The 22,768-nt window shown below is 37.0% G+C and overlaps 1 protein-coding gene across 1 annotated transcript in view; it reads right to left on the minus strand.

Moving 5' to 3' along the window:
* The window catches only part of ARHGEF38 (Rho guanine nucleotide exchange factor 38), a 156,610-nt gene that overhangs the window by 43,366 nt on the left and 90,476 nt on the right, over positions 1-22,768 (minus strand). The window contains exons 4-5 of the mRNA XM_032633281.1: positions 12,884-13,031; positions 6,207-6,224 (exon numbers count right to left, since the gene is read on the minus strand). Of these exons, the coding sequence (XP_032489172.1) occupies positions 6,207-6,224; positions 12,884-13,031 (166 nt within the window). The remainder of the gene's footprint in view (positions 1-6,206; positions 6,225-12,883; positions 13,032-22,768) is intronic.

Here is a 22,768-nt window from a genome sequence, read left to right on the forward strand (position 1 = left end):
GCAATATGGTAGAAAAGATAGAGGATGTGTTCCTAGATAATGACACTCCAGGCGTTCAGTGCCACAACGCTCACCCCATCTAATCCCTCCCAGTAAGACTGAGTTCTGACCACTGTGCCAGCAGATGAGTCTTATGTGTGATAAACCCAGTTCAGCCAAGCAGCCAATTATCACATGCCTCCCCCGCAAAAAGTAACCAAATGCACAATTCCCCATACATATTGTGCTGAAAACTAAGGTAGTTATTAATTTGTAATTCTGTTTCATATTCCTCTATCTTATCATGAATACTTTGGCAAATATTTAGTACTGAAAGTAGCTACACTAATCTTACAAATTATTATTGGAACATTACAAAGTTAAGTAAACACAGCTGGCTTTGTTTTAGCAGGATCCAGTTTTGCTATAAAGAGCTTTGCATCAAGTACAAGAAAACAGTTGCACAATGAAAATTAAAATGATATTTAAACAATGTAAAAAACTGTGATGAAAACAGAAAAAAATCAGATATACCTCAACATTGAGGTATATCTATATTTCTTAATTTGAGGGAGAAAATGAAGGAAAACTAATCATGTAACTATTGACCATATTACTTTGAATTTCCTCTATTTTATGGCCACAATATCTTAAATTTAATATTTAGTTTATAGAAGCCACAAACCATCTATACTGTTATTGAATTTTTTTTCAATTTACTCTCCTTTTAAAACATCACAAGTCAACTTTAGGGGAAACTGCATATTGCTATGCAAATAATAAGCAAATAACACTTGTCATAATTTTAAAATTGCTTTGAAAACAAATACAGAACTACTAACAAATTTTAGAAACTGTAAAGGAGATGAGCAAATGGTAATTGATATAGCAGACCAGAAAGAACCAGTAATATGGAGAAGCATTTATTTAATCACTCCTCCAAAAGTTCATTAACTAGAGTCTTTGAGACCTATGGAAGTGAAAGGAGAGGGGCGTGGGAATTAGAATGAGAAGGACTAGTTAAAAACCTGGTTAAGAAACAGCATAATTTTTAAGGTGCTACACAAATGGCACCTTGAGATCATTTGGAAGACTAAGGAAGAGCTCTTGGAAATTAAAAGGATAATAGCAGAAATAAAAATTCACAAGTGTTGGAGAAAATGTTCAGGAACTTTCCAGAGAGAAGAGCAAAAATACAAAAATGGAAGAAAGTATAAGAAAATTAGAAGACCAGTCTAGGAGTTCCAGTATCAAAATAATAAGAGTCCCAGAAAGAGAGAACAGAACACATGGGGAGGAAATCATCTATGAAATAATTCAAGGAACATGAGTTAGCAGGTTGAAAGAACTCACTGAGTACACAGCACAATGGATGAAATGGACTCACCCTGGAATGCATAAAACTTCAAATTATCGGGGGCAGAGTAAAGCCTACAATCCTTCAGGGAAACGTATAAACTAAACAGTTAAAAACGAAAAATTAGGAATCATTTTCATTTCTTGTAGCAAAACTGAAAGTTAGAAACAATGGAGAATTACCTTTATATTCTGAAGATGAATGATTTTCAATTTAGAATTCTATACAAAATCAAACTATATAAATCAAGTGTGAGGGTAAAATAAAGACATTTTTGATATAAAAGTTCTTAAAATTTTCCTTCCCATGCATTCTTTGATGAATAGGGGAAACTACTGCAGGATGTCCTCTACAGGAGGACAGGAAAGAGGCAAAGAGAAAGTCTAGATGATGGGAGGGGAGTTCCTAAAAGACAGTAATGCCCAGTGTCATCAGTCCAAACTCAAAAGATCAGAAGGCTCTGGGAGAGGCTTTTACAAGGAGATGAAATTGATAGCATACAAATTCACCTGGCTGTCTTCAAGATGACTGGCTGTGAGTTCAGCATTAATGATTAGTCCAAAGAAAATTAAGGAGGGATAAAAGGCAATAGTTAACTCCCAGAAAAACAAATAATCCATTTATTCCAAGGTTTAACTCTGAAATTTATTCACGTATAATAATTCAAGCACTGATTATTGTTCTAATTCAAATTACAATGTAACTCCATAGGGAGAATGGTGAGATGGGATGTGTGTGTGTGTGTGCGTGTGTGTGCGTGCGCGCAGTGGAGATCGGGTAGGGAAGAGAGAGAGATTCTTGTCTTCCATAGCGGGAAGTCAATACACAATACCTAAAAAGGAAAAGCCAAATTTTTTCGGAGTCATGAAGATAAATACCAAAATAGTCAACTAAAATGTGTGAAACTGTTGTATTCGGTGAGGAGCATTTAGGGGCAGGTAGAAGAGGAGACTACTATTTTTCTTTTCTTTCTAATTAAAAGAAAATTTTTATTGGAGTATAGTTGATTTACAATGTTGTGTTAATTTCTGCTGTACTGCAAAGTGACTCAGTTATACACATATATACATTCTTTGTTATTTTCTTTTCCATTATGCTTTATCCCAGAATATTGAATATAGTTCCCTGTGCTATACAGTAGACTACTATTTTTCTTAAATCCTGTAGAACTATTTGGCTTTTTAACCCATGGGTAGATATAATTTTAACAAAAGAGAAAGTTTTTAAAGAAAGAAACATTCAAGAATATTCAAGAAAATTCTGAAAAGGAATAATACTGAGCTGAGATTAGTTATACCTGATATTAAAATATAAAGCTGCAAAAATGAAAGCAGTTTGGTATGGGTACATATATGGGCAAATGGAAATCAAGCACAGAATAGAAAATAAAGAAATAAATACAAATATGTATGGAAATTATGTGGTAAATATGACATTCCTACTCAGTGGAAGAAAGGAACCATTCAATATCAGGTATTGTGATAATTAGCTTGTCATAAAAAAATAATAAAAATGGATTCTTTACACCAAAATAATTTCTAGATAGATCAAAGATTTAAATGTTAGAAATGAAATTATACAAGATCTTGGTGAAAAAATGGGATTACGGTTTAAAAACAAACTCAGGGTTTCTAAGTGAGATACAAAATCCAAAAGCTACAATAGAAAAAAGTGATAAATCTATTTTAAAATTTAGCTCTGTAAAACTGTATGGATAAAAATGAAAACAGAAGCAACTATACACTATGTTAAAAGTCAAGTGATAATCTGGAAAAATTATTCATAGTACATAAGATAGAAAAAAGGATAATACACTTGCTAATTAAAGAGCCATCATCAATCTTTTAGAAAAAGATAAACATCTCGGTAAAAGTGAACAATCAATAAAAAAGCTAATTCATTAGAGATGAAATACAAATGGTTAAACACAAGATTATTTTTAGTGATAATGAAAACAATACAATGCTACTTTGGGCCTATTACATTGCCATAAGTTGTAAGGATGCAAACATTAATTTTATCTAGTGCTAGCAAGTAGTAGATAAATGGACAACTCATATATGGTAGTGGGACTATAAATTAGTTCAACTTTTCTTAAATTATCTGGCAATAAGTATCAAAAGCCCTTTGGTCTAGCAATTCCACTTTTAGAAATCCATCCAAAGAAAATAATTAAACTATTATTCAAAGATCATGTATAAGAATGAACACGTAAAGTCAATCTTTGCAAGACAGACACACTTCAAGTATCTGTAAGCGTTTGGTAAACTAATGGTATATACATCAGATAGAATAGTATGCAGTCATAAAGCAATGTGGATTTATGTTTACTGACATAGAGAGATGCTCATGATGTATTGATAAAGAGGTAGCAAGTTGACATACAGGAAATATATAGCTGTCCTATTTTAGTCAACGTGTGTCTGTGTAGAGAAAACAATTGCAGGGAAGTAAGGGACGCATGTGATGTTAAAATGGAATGTGACTACCAACTGTCTTCTGTGTCCTCGTTTTGATTTTCTATGTTTTCAGTGTTTCTTCAATAATTTTAAAAATACAAAACTTAAGAAAAAATAACATTTTGAGATTGATTGAAACCCTGAGATCCAAAGGTGGAAATAACTGGTCAGACAGAGAACCGTATAGAGAAATATAAATATTGAAGATAAAACAGTGTATTTCTGGAGGTACATTTAGAATAGGTATACTTTTCTTGCTTTAGAACATGGGACTTGTATCCTATGGTTTGGGGGAGACCCTTTGGTGGAAGATTCTATGACTCTTGTCACTTTGATATTGTTTTGATGTTTTCATAAGATTATAATTCAAAGTAAACATTTTAGAAAATTTAAATGTCTTTGCCTTTCTCTGTACTTTTTAAAATGCAGATTGTGAAAAAAAGACAGTTTTCAGCTTCCATAAGTAAGACATTTTTTTGAAGCCATTTTAAAACCCACATCTCATAAATGCACTACTCTGGTTGTGACATTCTTGGCCTTAGCTACTAAGGAGCCCAACAATTACATAGCATTTGACATTGCCTTTTGCTCTTTTAGGTAGCAGCGTCTGTGCCTCCTTTCCTGAATGAGAGAAACAGGAAGGAAAATAACTCATGGCAAACGTGGCTTTGATGTTCATGCAGCCACACGCTATGACTCTTCTTCCTATTTTCTAGTTCTTGATGTATAGAATGGGTTAGAGGGGGGCATAAGCAGCCTGCTAACACCCACACAACGGGACTGCCGCAGAAGCCAGTGCAATTTTTTAAGCAAGCATTTCAATACAAGGTGCTGTTTGTTTCAAGTATTCTGTATGTAGGAGCCTGTGCATGCTAATGTATTAAAAGATTTGCTCACTTTCCTTCTCTGAATCTCTCTTTCTGTCTGTCTCTGTCTCTCAATCTTTGGTTATAAAGACCTAAGCTCTAGGAAAAGAAACCTAAATATTGGGTTGGCCACAACGTAGGTTTGGGTTTCTCTGTAGCATTGTTATGTGTAGCATACATCATATGTGTAGCATACATTGTATGTGAATAGATGTGTAGCATATGAAGTTCTTCTCTCATTCCCCAGCTCTGTGAATCTCCAGTCCTAGGCACGATGCCAGGGCCACAGGCTTTATAATGAGACAGCCATCCTCCACCCCTCCAATACCATCAACTGTCATTGAAGAGGAGCCAGGAAAGCTCTGGTGTGTGAAAGGACCAAAATGCCCTATTCTATTATACTCCTCTTCAAATTCAAATGGTCTTGAACAAATCTAATCATATCTGTTTATACTATAGGATATTTTTTTCCTTTTGAAAGAAAAGGCTTATAAAGTGAGAGAACTGGGTGCTTGTTTGGTATGCCAAAAACTAACTTCTCAGCTTGGCTGGGGTATAAAACCTTAGTCTACAGGTCTCCTGTATGATGCCTGATTCTTCCACCTCACCCTGGAATTCTGTCTTTCCTCAAGGTTGCTCTGCACCAAAGCATGAATGGCAGATATTTACAGCTTAAATTAATATAATTTTTATTTTGTATTTCTTGTTGTAAAGTTTCAGGAGTTTAGAATGTACACACACACACACGCACACACACACACACACACGCACAAGCAGACTAGGAACTCAGGACTTTAGATAGCTCCTGACCATGCTAAGGCAAACACGTGCTTTTTTAAGTCCTGGTAAATTTGACTTCATATTCAAATCAATATCATCTTTTCAATATTAGACTAGACATGCTGTTCTTCTATAAAAATGGACATCTTGCAAAGTATGTGTATGTGTGTGTTGCTTTTATAAGATAATTTCTATATTGTCCTAGTAACCAATTATTTCATCTTAATATTTCATTTTCATGCTATGTATGTGTGTGTATGATTTTTTTCTCTGTAAATCAGAGTCCAAGTCAGAAGAAACAGAATATTTTACTGTAATGCATAAGGAAGCTTTTCTTTTATATGTTAATCTATGTAACCTTCAAAAACATTATGGTATCAATCTGAGACTTTTTAGACTAATGTTGTCCTTAGGAAGAAATATTTTTGGACACATTAAAGTGATTCCTAAACATATGTGTGATAAGCAGTTCCCAAAGAGTTCCTGGCACCAAAAACTTGTGACTTAAGTAAATTATATCCCAAGATTCTTCTAAAAAGTTTAATAAGGTACACATAATAATAATTTAATATGTAAGATCATCTCAGGCAAATTGAAAATAAATGCACCAATAATATCTAGGGTAAATGTCTTTGCAATCTTGACTTATTAAAAGCGATGAATATCATTGTAAAAACTAAAAATTCTGATTTGCACAGAAATATTCATCAGCTTTTCCCCATGATTTTAACATTTGATATCTATTATTTAAACAAAAGTACTTACTCTTGCATGTATATTTTCCTGTAAGAAAAGGAAAAAAAAAAGTAAATTCATGTAAATCGAGATATTTGAGGTAATAAGCAAACATTATATAAGCTTTAAAATTTTATTATGTAAAATAGCGTAATAAGTCATTTTCATGAAGGTTTTATAGAATTAGTTTTATAATATCCCTAAAACTTTATTTTAGTATGTATCCACCATATTTGTTTCACACTTTGTATAAGGTTTAAAAACTGTTGATTCAGATTATAGTTAGTAAATTTTAGTCATTTGAAAATGGATTTAAATGTTAATCTTTGTTTATATTATGAAATAAAAATCTATTAAACATAGTAATTAGGAGAAATTGAGATAAGATTACAAAGGAAAGTTACTGACTTGCAGAAAACTACTATCAAGTGCTTTACAATATCTCTGTCTATAGTGTTTTTTATATATATAGATAGCTAGATAGATTATAAACAATTCACCTATTCAATTAGATAATTCCCATAAAAACTTTCACTCAGCATTGCTAGCTTTTGTGGCTTCCATTTTGCTCAAGCAAAACTAAAGTCCTTCCAAGGCAACGCGATCTGCCTCTACTTCCACGTCTTCTCTACCTCATTTCCCATAGTTCAGCTACTCTCCCCATCTGTGGCAACTGCACGCCTCCTTGCTCTTTTCAAAGCGCAGGGTCCTGCCTCGAGGTCCTTGCACTTGCCTGACTGCCCTTCCTCCAGATATCTATATGGCTCCTTCCTTATCTCCCTCAGGTCTTTGTTCAAATGCCCCTGCCCAGTGATGCTTTCCCTGACCAGCCTCTTAAACATTGTACCTGCCTCCCACTGTACTCTTGATTCTCATTCCCTGCTTTATTTCTCCCCATAACGCTTTGTCACTTTCTAATATACTATATGTTTATTTGGTTTCTTGTCTATCTCTCCGCTCCCCGATGCCAAGGAGGGCAAGGATTTATCATTGCTTTGTTCTCCGTTGTAGCCCCAGTACCTGAAAAACGGACTGGCACACAGTAGCACAAAACGTATTTGTCAAATTAATTAATTTAACAATAAAAAAGTGGGAATCTTTCAAGTTAAATTTCAAGAATAAAGGAGATAGGAACTTCTCTCTGAAAGCCTCATGTGGCTATAGAGAAATAAAGTAATAACCTGTATTAATAAACTGATCACCTTGACCTCTGGTTTCCAGTTTTCTGGAACACAATGAATGTTTTCAATACAAAAAAAATGTCGTGATCCCATCACATCATAGTAGATGGTCTTTTCATATTCAATGATTGAGAAAAAATTCAATAACTACCTATGCCGAATTTCATAAATTTTCATGGGCTTAATTTAAAAAAATTAATCCCAGTACTTTATATATGTGGAAAACAATGGTATACATATATGTATAGCAAGTATCCCTTCGCTCTCCAGACAGTGTATGAATGGATCCCTAGACATCTTGAAATAACTAGGTTTTGCTGAATCCAAGACCTCCCAGTTGGGAATCCAACAGAGGATTATAAATTTTTAAAAATCAGCAGGTGCTACAATTTCAAACAATTATTAACTGTTGTTTGAAGAACTCTTCTATCTCAATGAAAGAAAGTACACGACCACTACCCTCCTGCCCAGTATTTCTTTCCATTCATTTTCTTTAAGCTCACATTCTTTCCTCAATTTCTATCCCCTTCTATTAAGGAATTTCCTTTTCTTATTTTGCTCTGCAAGTCATAGATCAGAAAATTTGGGATGGAAGTTGAATAAAAATAAGAATGCAGTTTTCTATGAAAACAAACAAGTGAAAGATGCAATCACTTTGGAACCAAAGCACATACTTTGAAGTTGAAAGAAAAGATTGTTCTTTTAACTCCTAGAGAAGACATGGAAAATTTTTTCTCTTTCTATTCCATTTACTTCAACCAGAAAAAACCTCCATATTATAACATATATTAAACACTGTGTTTAATGTAAATATAACATTTTATGAAAAGGAACCTGAGGTTTTCCAACAGTGGAATAGTGGCATTATGTTATAACATCTCCTTTTTATTTGTTTATCATTTAAAAATATCTCCCTTTTAGGCTAAAACTTTCCAGAAGTTAATCCCAGCCAAGGACATTTCAGGAAGGACAAAGTTAAATTGGGTCCATTTACCCCTTTGGGGGGTAAAGTAACAATATATCCACCACCCCACCTTACACCCTCATGGGGTCATTATAATTTGACTCACAGTTAACAATAGTTTTTTCATGACTATTCCGTTAAGGATTATCGTCTTTGTTCAAACATGATGTCATGTAATAAAGAACTGAAAGAGTTTCCAAAAGTGATTTTAATTTTTACTTGGAACACCCCACTAGAATAATATTAAGAAATATAAACTGTGGTGGACAAATTGAAATCTATTCCTTTGATGTCATGTTGCATGAGCTTTTAGCTTCCCTGAATGGAAAATCTATAGCAGTAATATAAGCAGCCACAGCACCCAGATGACTAGGAGTTAGAAGTTTTCCTCCTGAGGATGGTGGCCTCAGTTAGGAAGAAGAAAAACGTAGATAAATTTATAACAGCTAGACATGAAGTTAGAAATGCATCTTCCGGTTACCTACTAAAAAACTTGGAAAAGCCTCTTCATTCTTTTTCTATTACAAATAAACAAATCTTTAGGGCCTCTGAAAGGCATCAGGGATTTGGTGGTATTTATAACTAGGAAAACAGATAAAGGAGGCTGCAGACAGACTATTCTAATTATAGCTACACTTGCATTCACAGCTATTCTATTTTTCACTTTCCTCATGCAGATCAGAAACCTTAAATAACCCCAAAGAGGCTAAGTAACTAGGCATTTAGCAAATAATTTCCATAAGTTTAGAAACTGTATTAAATCAGTATTTCATGTAATCTTGCAGGTCACTAATGTGACGCTGTAAATACTCCTTGTGGAATAAATTAAAAACTTGCAGACTTCCAATTTATAAGCTGTAGATGCAGATGTGGGATTGTGCTTCTAGATTGTTTTAGTCTTTACTTTCTTAAGGTTTCTAAACCCTGAAATTACTGCTTAGATTGTATCTATAGTCATGAAAACAGCCTGTGGGCTTCAGGGAAAGCAGTGAGTGGGTACCATGGGCATGATTTCTCCTTCTAAAGTAGATCTTCACTGGAGTGTGTGTCCATGATCACCCAAGGGTGCTTGTTAAAGTGAAGATTCATGGAGTGGACCCCCAGCAATCCTAATTTTTTTTTGGTCTGGAGCAGAGCATAGGAAGTTGCACTTTTATTACACATCCCTGGTGGGTCCAAAGTAGGGAAACTCACACACAAAGAAACATTGCCCAAACGTTTCAAAGGGATTCAAAATTATTTTCTGGATACCAATATTATTTGCTCTTTTGAAAGATAATGGGCTTCAGAGAATAGCCAAATGTTATGACCTCAAGTCTCTTGGTTACAGAACCAGGAAATCTCTCTACTCTCCTTTTGGAAGTTAGTCTTGAACCTCACCGTGACAGCTTCTGGTGTGTTATTTAAATTAACTTTTGTATTATTATTAAGCTTTCCAGATGGTTTTGTTTATCTACCAACTAGAAGGTATGTTCCCAGGAGACAAGAACTGTGTTTATATATTTGAAAAAAAAAGATATTTTCAACATTATCTAGTACCTATAATAAATATTTATTAGGCCCTCAATAAACATTTAAATTTTGGATAAAATGCAACTTCTGTTGCTTTAAAATCTGCTTTAACGTCTGAGGCACGGAGCCACCTTCTTCATGGGTACTGCTTCAAATCCAGTTGTTCCAATATCCCCCAGCATGGTAGAAAATGGAGGCCACACCTAATATTCATTAGAAATTGGCAACTGTGCTTGGGCTCCGTTATTTAGCCACAAGGAAAAGGCAGAGCCCCAGTAATAGCTTTGACTGATTACTTGGCAAGGGAAACCAAGCCCTTGGGGTGTTCCAGACTCTCTTTGGCCTATAAACCTGTTTGAAAACCTGTTTCTCAGAATTTAAAGCTTAACTCAATTGAGGTCAGTGTCACAGTAATGTCAATAATTCTCCTGCTTTCAGTTATCAGGCAGACCAGTACAATTCATCATTAACTTTATTTTCATGGAAAGGCAATTTTGGGAAAAATAGCTCTAATTTAAACTATTTTATTTTGATTTTCTTTCCCTTAAGAAATAGTCCTGCCAATATTACTTCCTCTGGATTTTATGTTTTCCTAAACCTTAGCACCTTCCAATGCCTGAAATGATTCCCTCATAGCAGAACGGGGCAGAATATACAATATTTGGGACATCACCAGGACAAGAATTTAAGGCTTTCAGAAAAAGATCAAATAAGCCTTTGGGTCTGAAAGTAATTTTCAGTAATTGGGATTTTACGAAGTTTCCAAATTACTTCTGCTTTAGCTGTTTTAGCGGGGTATGGTACTGAGCTACATTGCCTGATGGAATATTCTGGCACGGTTAATTTCTTTCTCTTAGGAGTCAACAGCTTAATGAATAATAAACTATTGTTCATCTCCCTCTGAACAGACAGCTCCACTTCTGGTCAGCTGTCAGAAGCATTTGCCCAAATAAATTAACTACATCCTCTCCCTGTGTGGACCTCTAGACCTGGGGCTGGGGTTAGAGTGACGATTCAAGGTTCTACTTGTTCACTTGCTATAAGATTTCTCTCTTTTATTTCTGGAAACTGAAGAAGGAAAATGGCTCAAGATAGACATTAATTAGATTAGATCTTGCCACTAGTTTAAGGTAGGAAAGGTGTTCATTCACACCCAGAATAACACTATTATTTCTTCCTTGGATAAAGCACCTGTAAATTTAGAAGATGTTGCTTCTAATATATGAATTTATTAAGATGGCTACAACTTCAAACTTTATGGTTTATCTAAATTGATTTGCTAACATTGAACTAAACAGCAATAATGGAGAAATAGTGAACTGGAACTACTCATCACATATTAAGAATCACCTGATCATATTGAGCTGCTTGTGGGCACGGTTTAAGTATGATTTATTTTTGTATTTTCAGGACCCAGATCTATGCTCATTACAGCACAGGTGCTAAATAAATGCTTGCGATTTAGTGACTTGAAATTGTTACTTTTCCGCAGCATGAAAATGGTTAAAGAACTGCAATAACTTAATGGCCAGTAGAGGGCGATAAAGTTAATTTTAAGAAATTTGTAGGGTCCAGTTTAAACACATCTTCAGTCCCAGTTCTAGCCTGGAAAGGCTTTTCTCCAGAGTAGTCTCATTTAGCCTCCTGATTTCACTTTGATTCAGTTGTACCACATTAGACCCCCCTTTCTGCCCCCGCCCCTGCAATAGAGTATATAAAAGGGGAGGATCAGACTGGTTGGTGTGTGTTGATTTATACACCATAGCTTTCTCTGCTTGGTTAATTCTTAGCTTAATCAAGACCATTTGACAATGGATAACCTTTAGAGGTGAAAAACCACAATAGAGCCACTGGGTAAGATGTGGAGTAGGGAGGACATTTTGGCTTTAAGCTTCATTCGGTAGAAAACTGGAGATACAGTAAGATACTAATTCCATTTAAAAGAACCCAAACACATGTTTATATTTATGTGTATAAATAAGATCAGAAAAAAATGCAAACTATGGTTTTTAATTCATGGTTAGCAAGGAACTAATACATGGAATAGTAAGGGTTTTTATCTTATTCATGCTTTCTTATCTTTTTTTTCAGATTTTTTTTTTTTTTTTTTGGCCGTACACACGGCGTGTAGGATCTCAGTTCTCCGACCAGGGATTGAACCCAGGCCACAGCACTGAAAGCCCGGAACCCTAACCAGTAGGCCACCAGGGAACTTCCTTTTTCAGATTTTTATAGTGAATAGATATTTCTCCCAGATTAAAAATAATTACATTAGGTAGCACTTCCCACCAACAATTTAGAGATGAGGAAGGAAGGCGTGACTAACTTTCCTGAAACTAACTTTAACAGGGCCTGACTTGTCTTTGCCAATCTCCCCTCCTTCCCCACAGTGAGTTTGGGGGATGGCAAGGGCCATTCAGAGGGTCATGGGACATCCCACTAACTTTATTATTCCACGTGTTCCTGTGACCACGGTGACACAGGCTGTTTCACATATTACTTGACCTAGGTGGGAGCAGGAAAGTAACAACAGCTTTAAGAGGGGCTTTTCTTCTACATTTCATTTTTTGATATTGCATTTTTCTATCTCTACAGAGCCCCGTATCTTTCCCATGTTATTTTTAGTCATCCTTGCAGGGAAAAAAACCAAGTCAATCAGGGTTTCTGGCGTGTCAGCTTTTCATGAAGAGAACACAAAGTAGAGCTCCCAGCAAGCCTCATAAAACATAGGATTTATGGGAGACCTTTCATCTACATCCAGTTAAAATGTTCCCTGCTAGGTGACTGAGAGTGCATGGAAATCATTTGAAAAGGCCTTACTTTTTTTTTTTTTTTTTTTTTTTTTGCAGTACGCAGGCCTCTCACTGTTGTGGCCTCTCCCGTTGCGGAGTACAGGCTCCGGACGCACAGGCTCAGCGGCCATGGCTCACGGGCCCAGCCGCTCCGCGGCATGTGGGATCTTCCCGGACCAGGGCACGAACCTGTGTCCCCTGCGTCGGCAGGCGGACTCTCAACCACTGCGCCACCAGGGAAGCCCGAAAAGGCCTTACTTTAAGGACTGAATACAGAGGCTCAAATGTTGCTTCAGCTCCTCTTCCTTTTCATAGGACTCCAGTACACTGTGCGCTTCATCGTGGTGATAGCAGTAGATTTTATAAATATCTTCCAGTGGCCCTTTAATCTGCAAGAATACTTTTCCTGATAAATGCAAAACAAAGGCAAGATGACATCAAGTCAGACCAAACTGGCACTTCACATATTTATTTTGTGACAACATTGATTAGTGTTAAAAAGTTGGATGGGTCCCATTTTATACCTAGATTGTTGGGGGAGGACAACAACCTAGTGGTTGACGCTGAGGGACCTTCTTTCCTCCCTTTTCTTCCTTTTTTTCTTTCCACCCTCCTCCTTCCCTTCTCCCTTTTTCATTCCTTCCCTCCTGTCTTTTATAAAACAAAGGATAATGAGCTTAATGGAGGTGGGCAAGAAAAGAAAGCTGGTTTTCTTAGATTATGCGCTTGGTTAGTGTGCAGGGTTCTGGAGTAAACAAAGATAAACAAAGAAAAACAAAGGGCATTGCTCACTACCTGGTTCTATGAGGGTAAGTCATCACCCACTGCAATTGCCCACCCTGAGAGGAATTCAGGATGAAAAACAGGATGAGGCACTCGTCGCTTTGGATAAACAGACCCTCAGATGGTTGGGTGTATAACTCAGGAAGCCTTTCAATCACCCCAGATTCTTACATCTTCCCATACAGAGAAAAGCACTAAAATCATTAACTTGGGATATCTGTTCTTTGTGACTAGCAGTAATCTTTCAGCAAGATGTATGTTTGATTGCGTGTATTTCCTAGCCCCCAAAATCATATATAAACTGGCTTCTCCTCCACCTCTTTGGAGTTGTTTCCTCAGAGCCACTGAGAGGTCGTCTCCTCATAGTCCTCAGTAAGTCCCTGAATAAAACTTAAACTCACAACTCTTACACTGTGGGTTTTTCTTTGACACCAGTTAAAGGCTGTACTTTAGAATCAGTCTGTATGGGTTCAGGTCAGGCTGTGCTACAGACTTGGACAGATTATGACTTGGACAAGTTAGTTTTTGCTCTCTGACCCTGTTTCCTCATCTATAAAATGTGGACAGTAATAGATCCAATTGCACAGGGTCATTATAAAATTAAAGAGGTAGGGTATGTAAAGTTCAGATTATAGTACATATGTAGTAAATGCTCAAAATGGAGCAGTTACTGTCAATTTGTTAGAGGCACGAAGAGTGAAATTTTGGGTTCTAGGTAAATTATTTTTCGCTATTTATTTTACTAACATTTCCTGAGTTTGTCTGAAAGGCAAGCAGTGGATTTGAGGGAAATAAAACATTTTCTTTTATGTGATAATAGAAAGAACTGGTCATTATTCCTGTTAAAAATCAATTGGATAATACTATGAACCAGTATTATGACCGTTCATAAAGCAACCTGGGCTAATTATGTCCAGGTATTTAAGGAATCCTTTTTGATATATAATAAAATTGGGTCTATAACTGATGACTCAAGTACATATTGGAGAATAGTTTGATTTATTCACCACTTCATCACATAAAAATGCATCCACTATCCAACCCAGAATGTGTTAAGATGATTTGGGAGACACATAAGAAATATGTGATAGATCTGCTCCCAAAAACATTGCCAGTTTGGGGTTGATAATGATTTGGGACTGAACTGATTGGAAGTGATAATGGACCTGCTAATGTGGGTCTATTATAGTAACAAGTCATTCTTCCTACAGATATAGAAGTGCACTTTATATTTTCAACAAGTTTTGCATATATTAACTGCTTAACTCCTTATACATATGAGGAGATAAGAGGTTATTTATCCATATTAAATAAGGATGGACAAATCTGACTTTAAAACAAAGAAATGATTTTTCCAAAGTCCTTTCAGGAGATGGAGAGCCAGGATTAGAGGCCATATTCTCCTCATTTTTCCCTTAGATTTTAGCCCTCCCCACATCAGAGTTCTGTTGGACCCTGGACACAGTGATGCAGTTGCCTGGAACACTGGACTCAGAATCAGAAATCACTGTCATTTAGGATTTGTGAAGTAACTTCGGGAATGACTTTAAAAAAAAAATCCTTTGAGCCTCAAATCTCTCATTTGTAAAATGGAAGTAATAGTTACATGTGAGATGAATTTGAGAATTAAATGAAATGTGGACGTTAAATCTCCTGGCACTGACAAGTTCCTCAATAAATGTCACTTACTTTCTAATGCTGCTCTACTATCTCCAGAATTGTAACACTAGTACTTTTAGTTTTTCTTTTCTTTTGCTGTACGTGGGCCTCTCACTGTTGTGGCCTCTCCCGTTGCGGAGCACAGGCTCCGGACGCACAGGCTCAGCGGCCATGGCTCACGGGCACAGCCGCTCCGTGGCATGTGGGATCCTCCCAGACCGGGGAACGAACCCGCGTCCCCTCCACCGGCAGGCGGACTCCCAACCACTGTGCCACTAGGGAAGCCCCTATTTTTTCATTTTTTAAAATTTATTTTTAAAGACTTTTTTTATGTGGACCATTTTTAAAGTTTTTATTGAATTTGTTACAATACTGCTTCTGTTTGGCTTTTCAGCCACAAGGCATGTGGGATCCTAGCTCCCCGACAAGGGATTGAACCCACAACCCCACGTTGGAAGGCAAAGTCTTAACCACTGGACTTCCAGGGAAGCCCCATTAAATTTTTATTGGAGTATAGTTGATTTACAGTGTTGTGTACTTTTCAGGTGTACAGCTAAGTGAATCAGTTATACATACATATATATATATATATATATATATATATATATCTCCATTTTTTTTCAGATTCTTTTCCTGTATAGGTTATTACAGAATATTGAGTATAGTTCCCTGTGTTATACAGTAGGTCCTTCTTAGTCATCTATTTTATATATAGTAGTGTGTATGTGTTAATCCCAATCTCCTAATTTATCACTTCCCCCCACATTTCCCTTTGGTAACCATAAATTTCATTTCGCCATCTGTGAGTCTGTTTCTGTTTTGTAAGTAAGTATCATTTTTTAGTATCATTAGTATCATTTTTTATTAGATTCCACATATAAGTGATATCATATTATATTTGTCTTTCTCTGTCTCACTTCATTTAGTATGATAATCTCTAGGTCTATCCATGTTGCTGCAAATGGCATTATTTCACTCTTTTTTAAGGCTGAATAATATTCCTTTGTATATATATACCACATCTTCTTTATCCATTCATACATTGATGGACATTTGGGTTGTTTCCATGTCTTGGCTATTGTAAGTAGTGCCACAGTGAACATTGGGGTGCATGTATCTTTTCTAATTATAGTTTTCTCTGGATATATCCCCAGGAGTGGGATTGCTAGAGCATATGGTAGTTCTATATTTAGTTTTTTAAGAAATTGTCATACTGTTCTCCATAGTGGCTGCACCATTTACATTTCCACCAGTAGTGTACAAGAGTCCCCTTTTCTCCACACCCTCCCCAGCATTTACTGTTTGTAGACTTTTTGTTGATGGCCATTCTGACCAGTGTGAGGTGATACCTCATTGTAGTTTTGATTTGCATTTCTCTAATAACTAGTGAAGTTGAGCATCTTTCATGTGCTTTGTGGCCATCTGTCTTTTTCGGAAAAATGTCTACTTACATCTTCTGCCCATTTTTTGATTGGGTTGTTTGTTTTTATGATATTGAACTGCCTGAGCTGTTTGTATATTTTGGAGATTAATCCCTTGTCAGTTGCTTCATTTGCAAATATTTTCTCCCATTCTGTGGGTTGTCTTTTTGTTTTGTTTATGGTTTCCTTTGCTGTGCAAAATCTTTTCAGTTAAATTAGGTTCCATTTGTTTATTTTTGTTTTTATTTTCATTAAAACACTAGTATTGGGCTTCCCTGGTGGCACAGTGGTTGAGAGTCCGCCTGCCAATGCAGGAGACATGGGTTCGTGCCCCGATCCGGGAGGATCCCACGTGCCGCGGAGCGGCTGGGCCCGTGAGCCATGGCCGCTGGGCCTGCGCGTCTGGAGCCTGTGCTCCACAACGGGAGAGGCCATGGCAGTGAGAGGCCCACGTACCGCAAAACAAACAAACAAACAAAAAAAACACTAGTATTTTTAAAGTATTACATTATTTTCTAATTTCCATCCAGCCAATAAAAGATGTTTCTTTCCTTTCATTTATGGGATTTCTCTGTGATTAAAGTTAGACTCGTGTGTGTGTGTGTGTGTGTGTGTGTGTGTGTGTGTGTGTGTGTTTTGCTTGGTTGGTTTTTGTTTTAGTGCTTTTATGGACTTGTAAGGAAGCGCAGTGACTGTGAACATTTTGGAACTGAAGGGATAAGGGATTCTTCTTCGGTTCCTGGGATTTTACTGAATTGATCCTTCTGCCGGTGGAGGTCTTACAGATTCACTCTTCACGACAGTTAGCAACACAAATAGTAAGAGAGAGTAGTTACAAGAGGAGAAAATAAAATAGGACAGTGGCTAAATTTAGGGTTGGGCGTAAGAGGAGGTGAGCCTCCCAGTCACAGAGGCAGGTAGCAAACAGGAGTGAGGGCTTTGGCTGGGCAAGGGAGTCAAGGCTCAGATGAGCTCAGCAGCAAGTCAGGAAGAGAGGATCTGAATACCCGCAGCCCAACACGAGATGAAATTGTAAATATGTGTGTTCACTACAAAGCAGCTCAAAGTAGAGACAAAGGATGAAAGAGGTCTGGACAACCTAAATCCACAGCAGGATCAAGTCAGATAGTCAAAACACAAAGGACAAAGGCATTTATTTTGCATACAATGAAAACATTAGTTGTAAATTCCCTTATATTTTCTTTAACAGAAGTGGTCTAGTTTGAAAGAATTTATAGCTCTCTCCTGAACCGCAGAGTTGAATTTTTTACTCTTTTCCAAGTAAAATTCTGTTGGGCCTCTAATAACAATGATTCAAGTTAAAAGATATTTAAGCACTCTAATTGAAAGTCATTTATTCACCCAGAGGCCAAGTATAATACTGGGGGGCAGAATATTTGATTCCCCTCCCAGCCCTACCAATGTATGCTGCTTCATAATAGTGCAGATGAAGCGATATGTCTTGCAGCAAAAAAAAAAAAAAAAAAAAAAAAATTATTCTGTTTCCACGGTAACGTAACTCTCGGCTGCATTTCTTCAGTGGTGAAGGACAACTGTTCTGTCTACTGTATGTGGGTTTGAAAGAATGATTAGGATTGGAGAAGGGACTGAGCCAAGACCAGCTAAGGTAATTTCCCTTCTGGCTGCCTGTCACAGAATCCTCTGAAATAAATCTAACTATCGTGTGCTTCTTTTTCAAAATTCTACAACCCAGAACTTTCTGCATTGGCTTCCCCCAGAATAACTGCCATACAAAAGGAGGGGAAAAAAAGTGCACCTTTTCAAATGCCCTCAGTTACCTCCTTTAAAAACAGCTTCCAGGGATATTGAACACATTTTATGTCCTGGCATCTAATGTAAACTGTCACTAATATAAACATATATGTGTTCCTCTTCTTGGCCCACCTCTACTTTACTTGCAGACCCTCATGTCCATCCCCAAGGTGTACCATACCAAGTGATAGGCTTCTATATTATTCTGACCCAACTACAAGATGAACTTTCCCTACAGGTAAGTAAGCCGGAGTGAAACCAACAATATCCAAGAGATCTCCCTGCAGTAGGCCTTGTTTAGGAAAATGGCATAAAAGGGAGTGAAGTAATTATAGTCTTTATTTAGTTCAGCCTTATTTGATAACCATTTAATGAGTGACTATTATGCACTGAGTACTTTGGTAAGTACTGCAGACACAAAGAACCAACACTTCCCTCAGGTGACTTATGGAGGCTAGTAAGGGAGAGAGAAGAGTAAATTCTCACTTCCCGTGCTATGTGAAAAGTATGACAGTAGCTATAAAACACAGAGGGTGATCCATTCTGCTCTTGAGAAACTTTGAGCTCTTTCCATAACAGTCTGCCCTTGAAATAGGAGTTATGAGTGAGTGCAAAAGTACAGAGATGCATGGAGGGAGCAGGTTCTGCTCAAAAACTGCAAGTGGTCTCTGATGGCTGGCTGGTGCCACACCTGGGGGGAGGTTTCAGAAGAGGCTATATAGGTGAGTAGAGGCCAGATCATGAAAGACCTTGTGTATAATTAAGCAGCTGGAACTTTAGCCTGAAGGTGATGGAGAAGCGCTGGTGGATTTTAGGCAGCAGATTAAGATGATTAGATTGTATTTTAGAAAGTTTACTCTGGGGTTAATCATATGAATGATGGAATTTGGGGGAGGAGTTAGGGAGACTGGAAAAGAGAAACCAGTTGAAAGGCTTCTATAATAATGTAAGAAATAAATAATGAGGGCTAAAACAGAAAGTTATGGCAGTCAAGAGAGAGAACTCTAAAATCAACTGCCTGGTTTCAGATTCTGGTTTTACCGTTTGCTGTTGTGACATTTGGGAAAATTACCTGATTTCTCTTTTCCTTAATTTCTTCATCCAAAATATGGAATAATCGTAAGGGTAGGGTTGTTTGCAGATTAAACGAGTTAAAATATGTAATGTAGTTATATCAGAAGGTGGCATGTGCAAATTCTCATTAGATGTTAGTTTTAACCACTAAAGCAAAAGCAGGGAGGATGGAGAAGAGAGAAAAAAAAAAATAAGGACATTGAACATGTGAAAGATGAAGAGGATAACTCCAGGTATATCTCAGGAATTCAGTTTCAGTAAACATGTGGATAGACAATGAGGACAAAATAGAGTGTTTTAGTGGGAAAACAAAGAGTTTAATTTTAGATGTACTGAGTTTGTCACCCATAGTATATTCGAGTGGAGGGCCCTTCATGAAATTGGATATATGAGTCTGGGATTCAGGAAAAAAAAAGATCTGGAAGAGAGATGTAGGTATGTAAAACCTGAGTAGTAGAAACCATGAATTTGATATGGTCATGCAATAAAGTCCATGGAGTGAGAAGAGAAGAGGGCATGAGGACCAAACGCTGGGAATACTAACACTCAGGGGAGCCTAGCAGAAAAAGAGTCTGCAGAAAAGTTTGAGAAGTTACAGCCAGAGAGAAAGGAGAAAAAACTAGGGTGGGTGTCAGCAAAGCCAAGGATAAAATAGTGAGAAATACTGCAGAGAGAGTGAACAAGTTTGTGAGTGACAGAGCCTGTTATTGTCCCCCAGTATCAGTACTCCCCCTTTGCTATAACGATGAATTTTGGGCTGCCCCAAATAAAAACTACATTTCCCAGCCTCCCTTGTAATAGTAGTGGCCATGCAATTAAAGTCCACCAATGGGATATATGGAGAAGTGTCCTATGACGATATCCAGGAAATTTCTTTATGACGTAGCTAGCTCATCCTTTACCCCTTCTTCTCCATACTTTCCTTTGTTCTGCTACCTGGAACTTGAATACTACCTTGTCCATGAAGGTAAGGCTGAGCGGAGCTGTGAGCCAGAAGAAGCTTATATCCCAGAGAACTTTGTGGAGCAGAGTTGCCATTCAGGCCTAAAATACATGCCTTTATTTACTTATTTATTTTTTAAATGCCAAATCTATTTATTGAAAACCACAACAATAGAACAGAATAATTTCTAGCTAAAGGAAAGGGAAAAAAGCAAAGATGCCTGTTCTTAAGTATTAAATCTTATCTTCATGAGTTATTTATGTTGGTTTGCTTGTTTTTTAAAAATTTTATTGAAGTATAGTTGATTTACAATTTTGTTTAATTTCTGTTGTACAGAAAAGTGACTCAGTTATACATATATATTCTTTTTCATATTTTTTTCATTATGGTTTATCACAGGATATTGAATATAGTTCCCTGTGCTATACAGTAAGACTTTGTTTTTTACCCCTCCTGTATATAATAGTTTGCATTTGCTAATCCCAAAGCCTTTAGACTTTTACCTAATAGATAAATAAATATCTATATTATTTAAGGTAGTAAAGTTTTGTTTTGTTTCCTGTTTATCCCAGCTGAACTTTATTCTAATCAATAGTTTTTCTCTTCTCCTGTAAAAAAAAAAAAAAAATATATATATATATATATATATATTTTTTTTTTGAGAGATACCAGTTGAAGGCCCTCCTCTTTACCATAAAATTTTATTCAAAAATTCTATGAAAATATTAAATGAGCTGTTGCATATGAAGAGTATTACGAACTGAATGTTTGTTTCCCCCATAAAATTCATATGTTGAAGCTTTAACCCCAAATGTGATGGTATTTGGAGGTGGAGACTTTGGGAGGTAATTAAGTATATATGGGGTCATGGGAGGGGGACCCTATGATGGGATTAGTGCTGTTTTAAGAAGAGGGAGCTTTCTGTATCTGCCCTATGAGGATACAGTGAGAAGGCAACTAGCAAGAGAGCTCTCATCAGGAAACATGTCTGCTGCCATCTTGATCTTGGACTTCCAGACTCTAGAACTGTAAGAAATAAATGTCTGTTGTCTATAAGCTACTCAGTCTTTGGTAATTTTTAATGGCAGTCCAAACTGACTAAGACAAAGGGTTTAAAATAAGAAGTTACTTGTTTTAGCAAGAAAAAATATGTAATAAATTCAACTCTAAAAACCAACTACAATGATGGTAAAAGAGAATTTTAGTTAAAATCTTAAGCAGTCAAAAGGTACAGATTTCCAGTTATAAGTAAGCACTAGGGATGTAATGTACAACATGATAAATGTGATTAACACTGTTGTATGTTATATATAAAAGTTGTTAAGAAAGTCCTGTCAGGAATAAAGACGCAGACATAGAGAACGGACTTGAGGACACGAGGAAGGGGGAAGGGTAAGCTGGGATGAAGTGAGAGAGTGGCATGGACATATATACACTACCAAATGTAAAACAGACAGCTAGTGGGAAGCAGCCACATAGCCCAGGGAGATCAGCTCGGTGCTTTGTGACCACCTAAAGGGGTTGGATAGGGAGGGTGGGAGGGAGACACAAGAGGGAGGGGATATGGGGATATATGATACATATAGCTGATTCACTTTGTTATACAGCAGAAACTAACACACCATTGTAAAGTAATTATACGCCAATAAAGATGTTAAAAAAAAAAGTCCTGAGTTCTCATCACAAGGAAAATTTTTTTTCTATTTCTTTAATTTTATATTTATATAAGATGATGGATGCTCTCTAAACCTATTGTGATACTTCACGATGTATGTAAATCAAATCAGTATGCAGTACACCTTACACTTATACAGTGCTATATGTCAATTACGTCTCAATAAAACTGGAAGAAAATATTCTCAAGCATCAATTAGGATCTAAGATCTATCCCAAAGAAACTTCTGTAGTTCTAAGTAAAACTTGATTGTCAAGACAGAGCATTCAGAACACAGAGAAGGGGGTGGGATGACTCTGAGGACAGAGGGTAGGTATGACCCACTCCCAGGAAAGAGGGTCTGAGATCTGGGCAGTGAGCCTCTGGCTGTCACTTCCCTGAGTGAGGGAATATGCCATCCCCAAGTGAAAGAGCTTTCCTGGCAGCTTTCACCCAGACTGACTAGGAGAGCTCCCCATGGTCTGCCTCTCCTCCTTGGATGGGAGCCCAGCCTTCTTGGATGGGACTAAACAAGGCAGCAGCTCAGCCAGCCAAAATGCCAGATCATGTACATGTTTTCTTCCTTTCATTCTTAGCTTCCTTCTGTTCTCCAGGGGAGGACAAAATGAGGAGGGGTGTGAGAAGAAAGAGGTTGGAAGAGTAAATGCTGCTTACAGAAGCTACTATCCTTTGCCTTTAGTCTCATTTAGTTCCTGCCTCACTTGGGGATAACACTGGCTACTAAGGGGTACTCAAGGGACCCTGGTTAGGGTTATGAAATTCAAACCAAACCCCGGAGCCAAGTGGAACATGCTGCCATGGGATTAAAACAAGCA

Source organism: Phocoena sinus, chromosome 5, assembly GCF_008692025.1.
Source record: "Phocoena sinus isolate mPhoSin1 chromosome 5, mPhoSin1.pri, whole genome shotgun sequence".
In the NCBI taxonomy this organism is placed as follows: Eukaryota; Metazoa; Chordata; class Mammalia; order Artiodactyla; family Phocoenidae; genus Phocoena; species Phocoena sinus.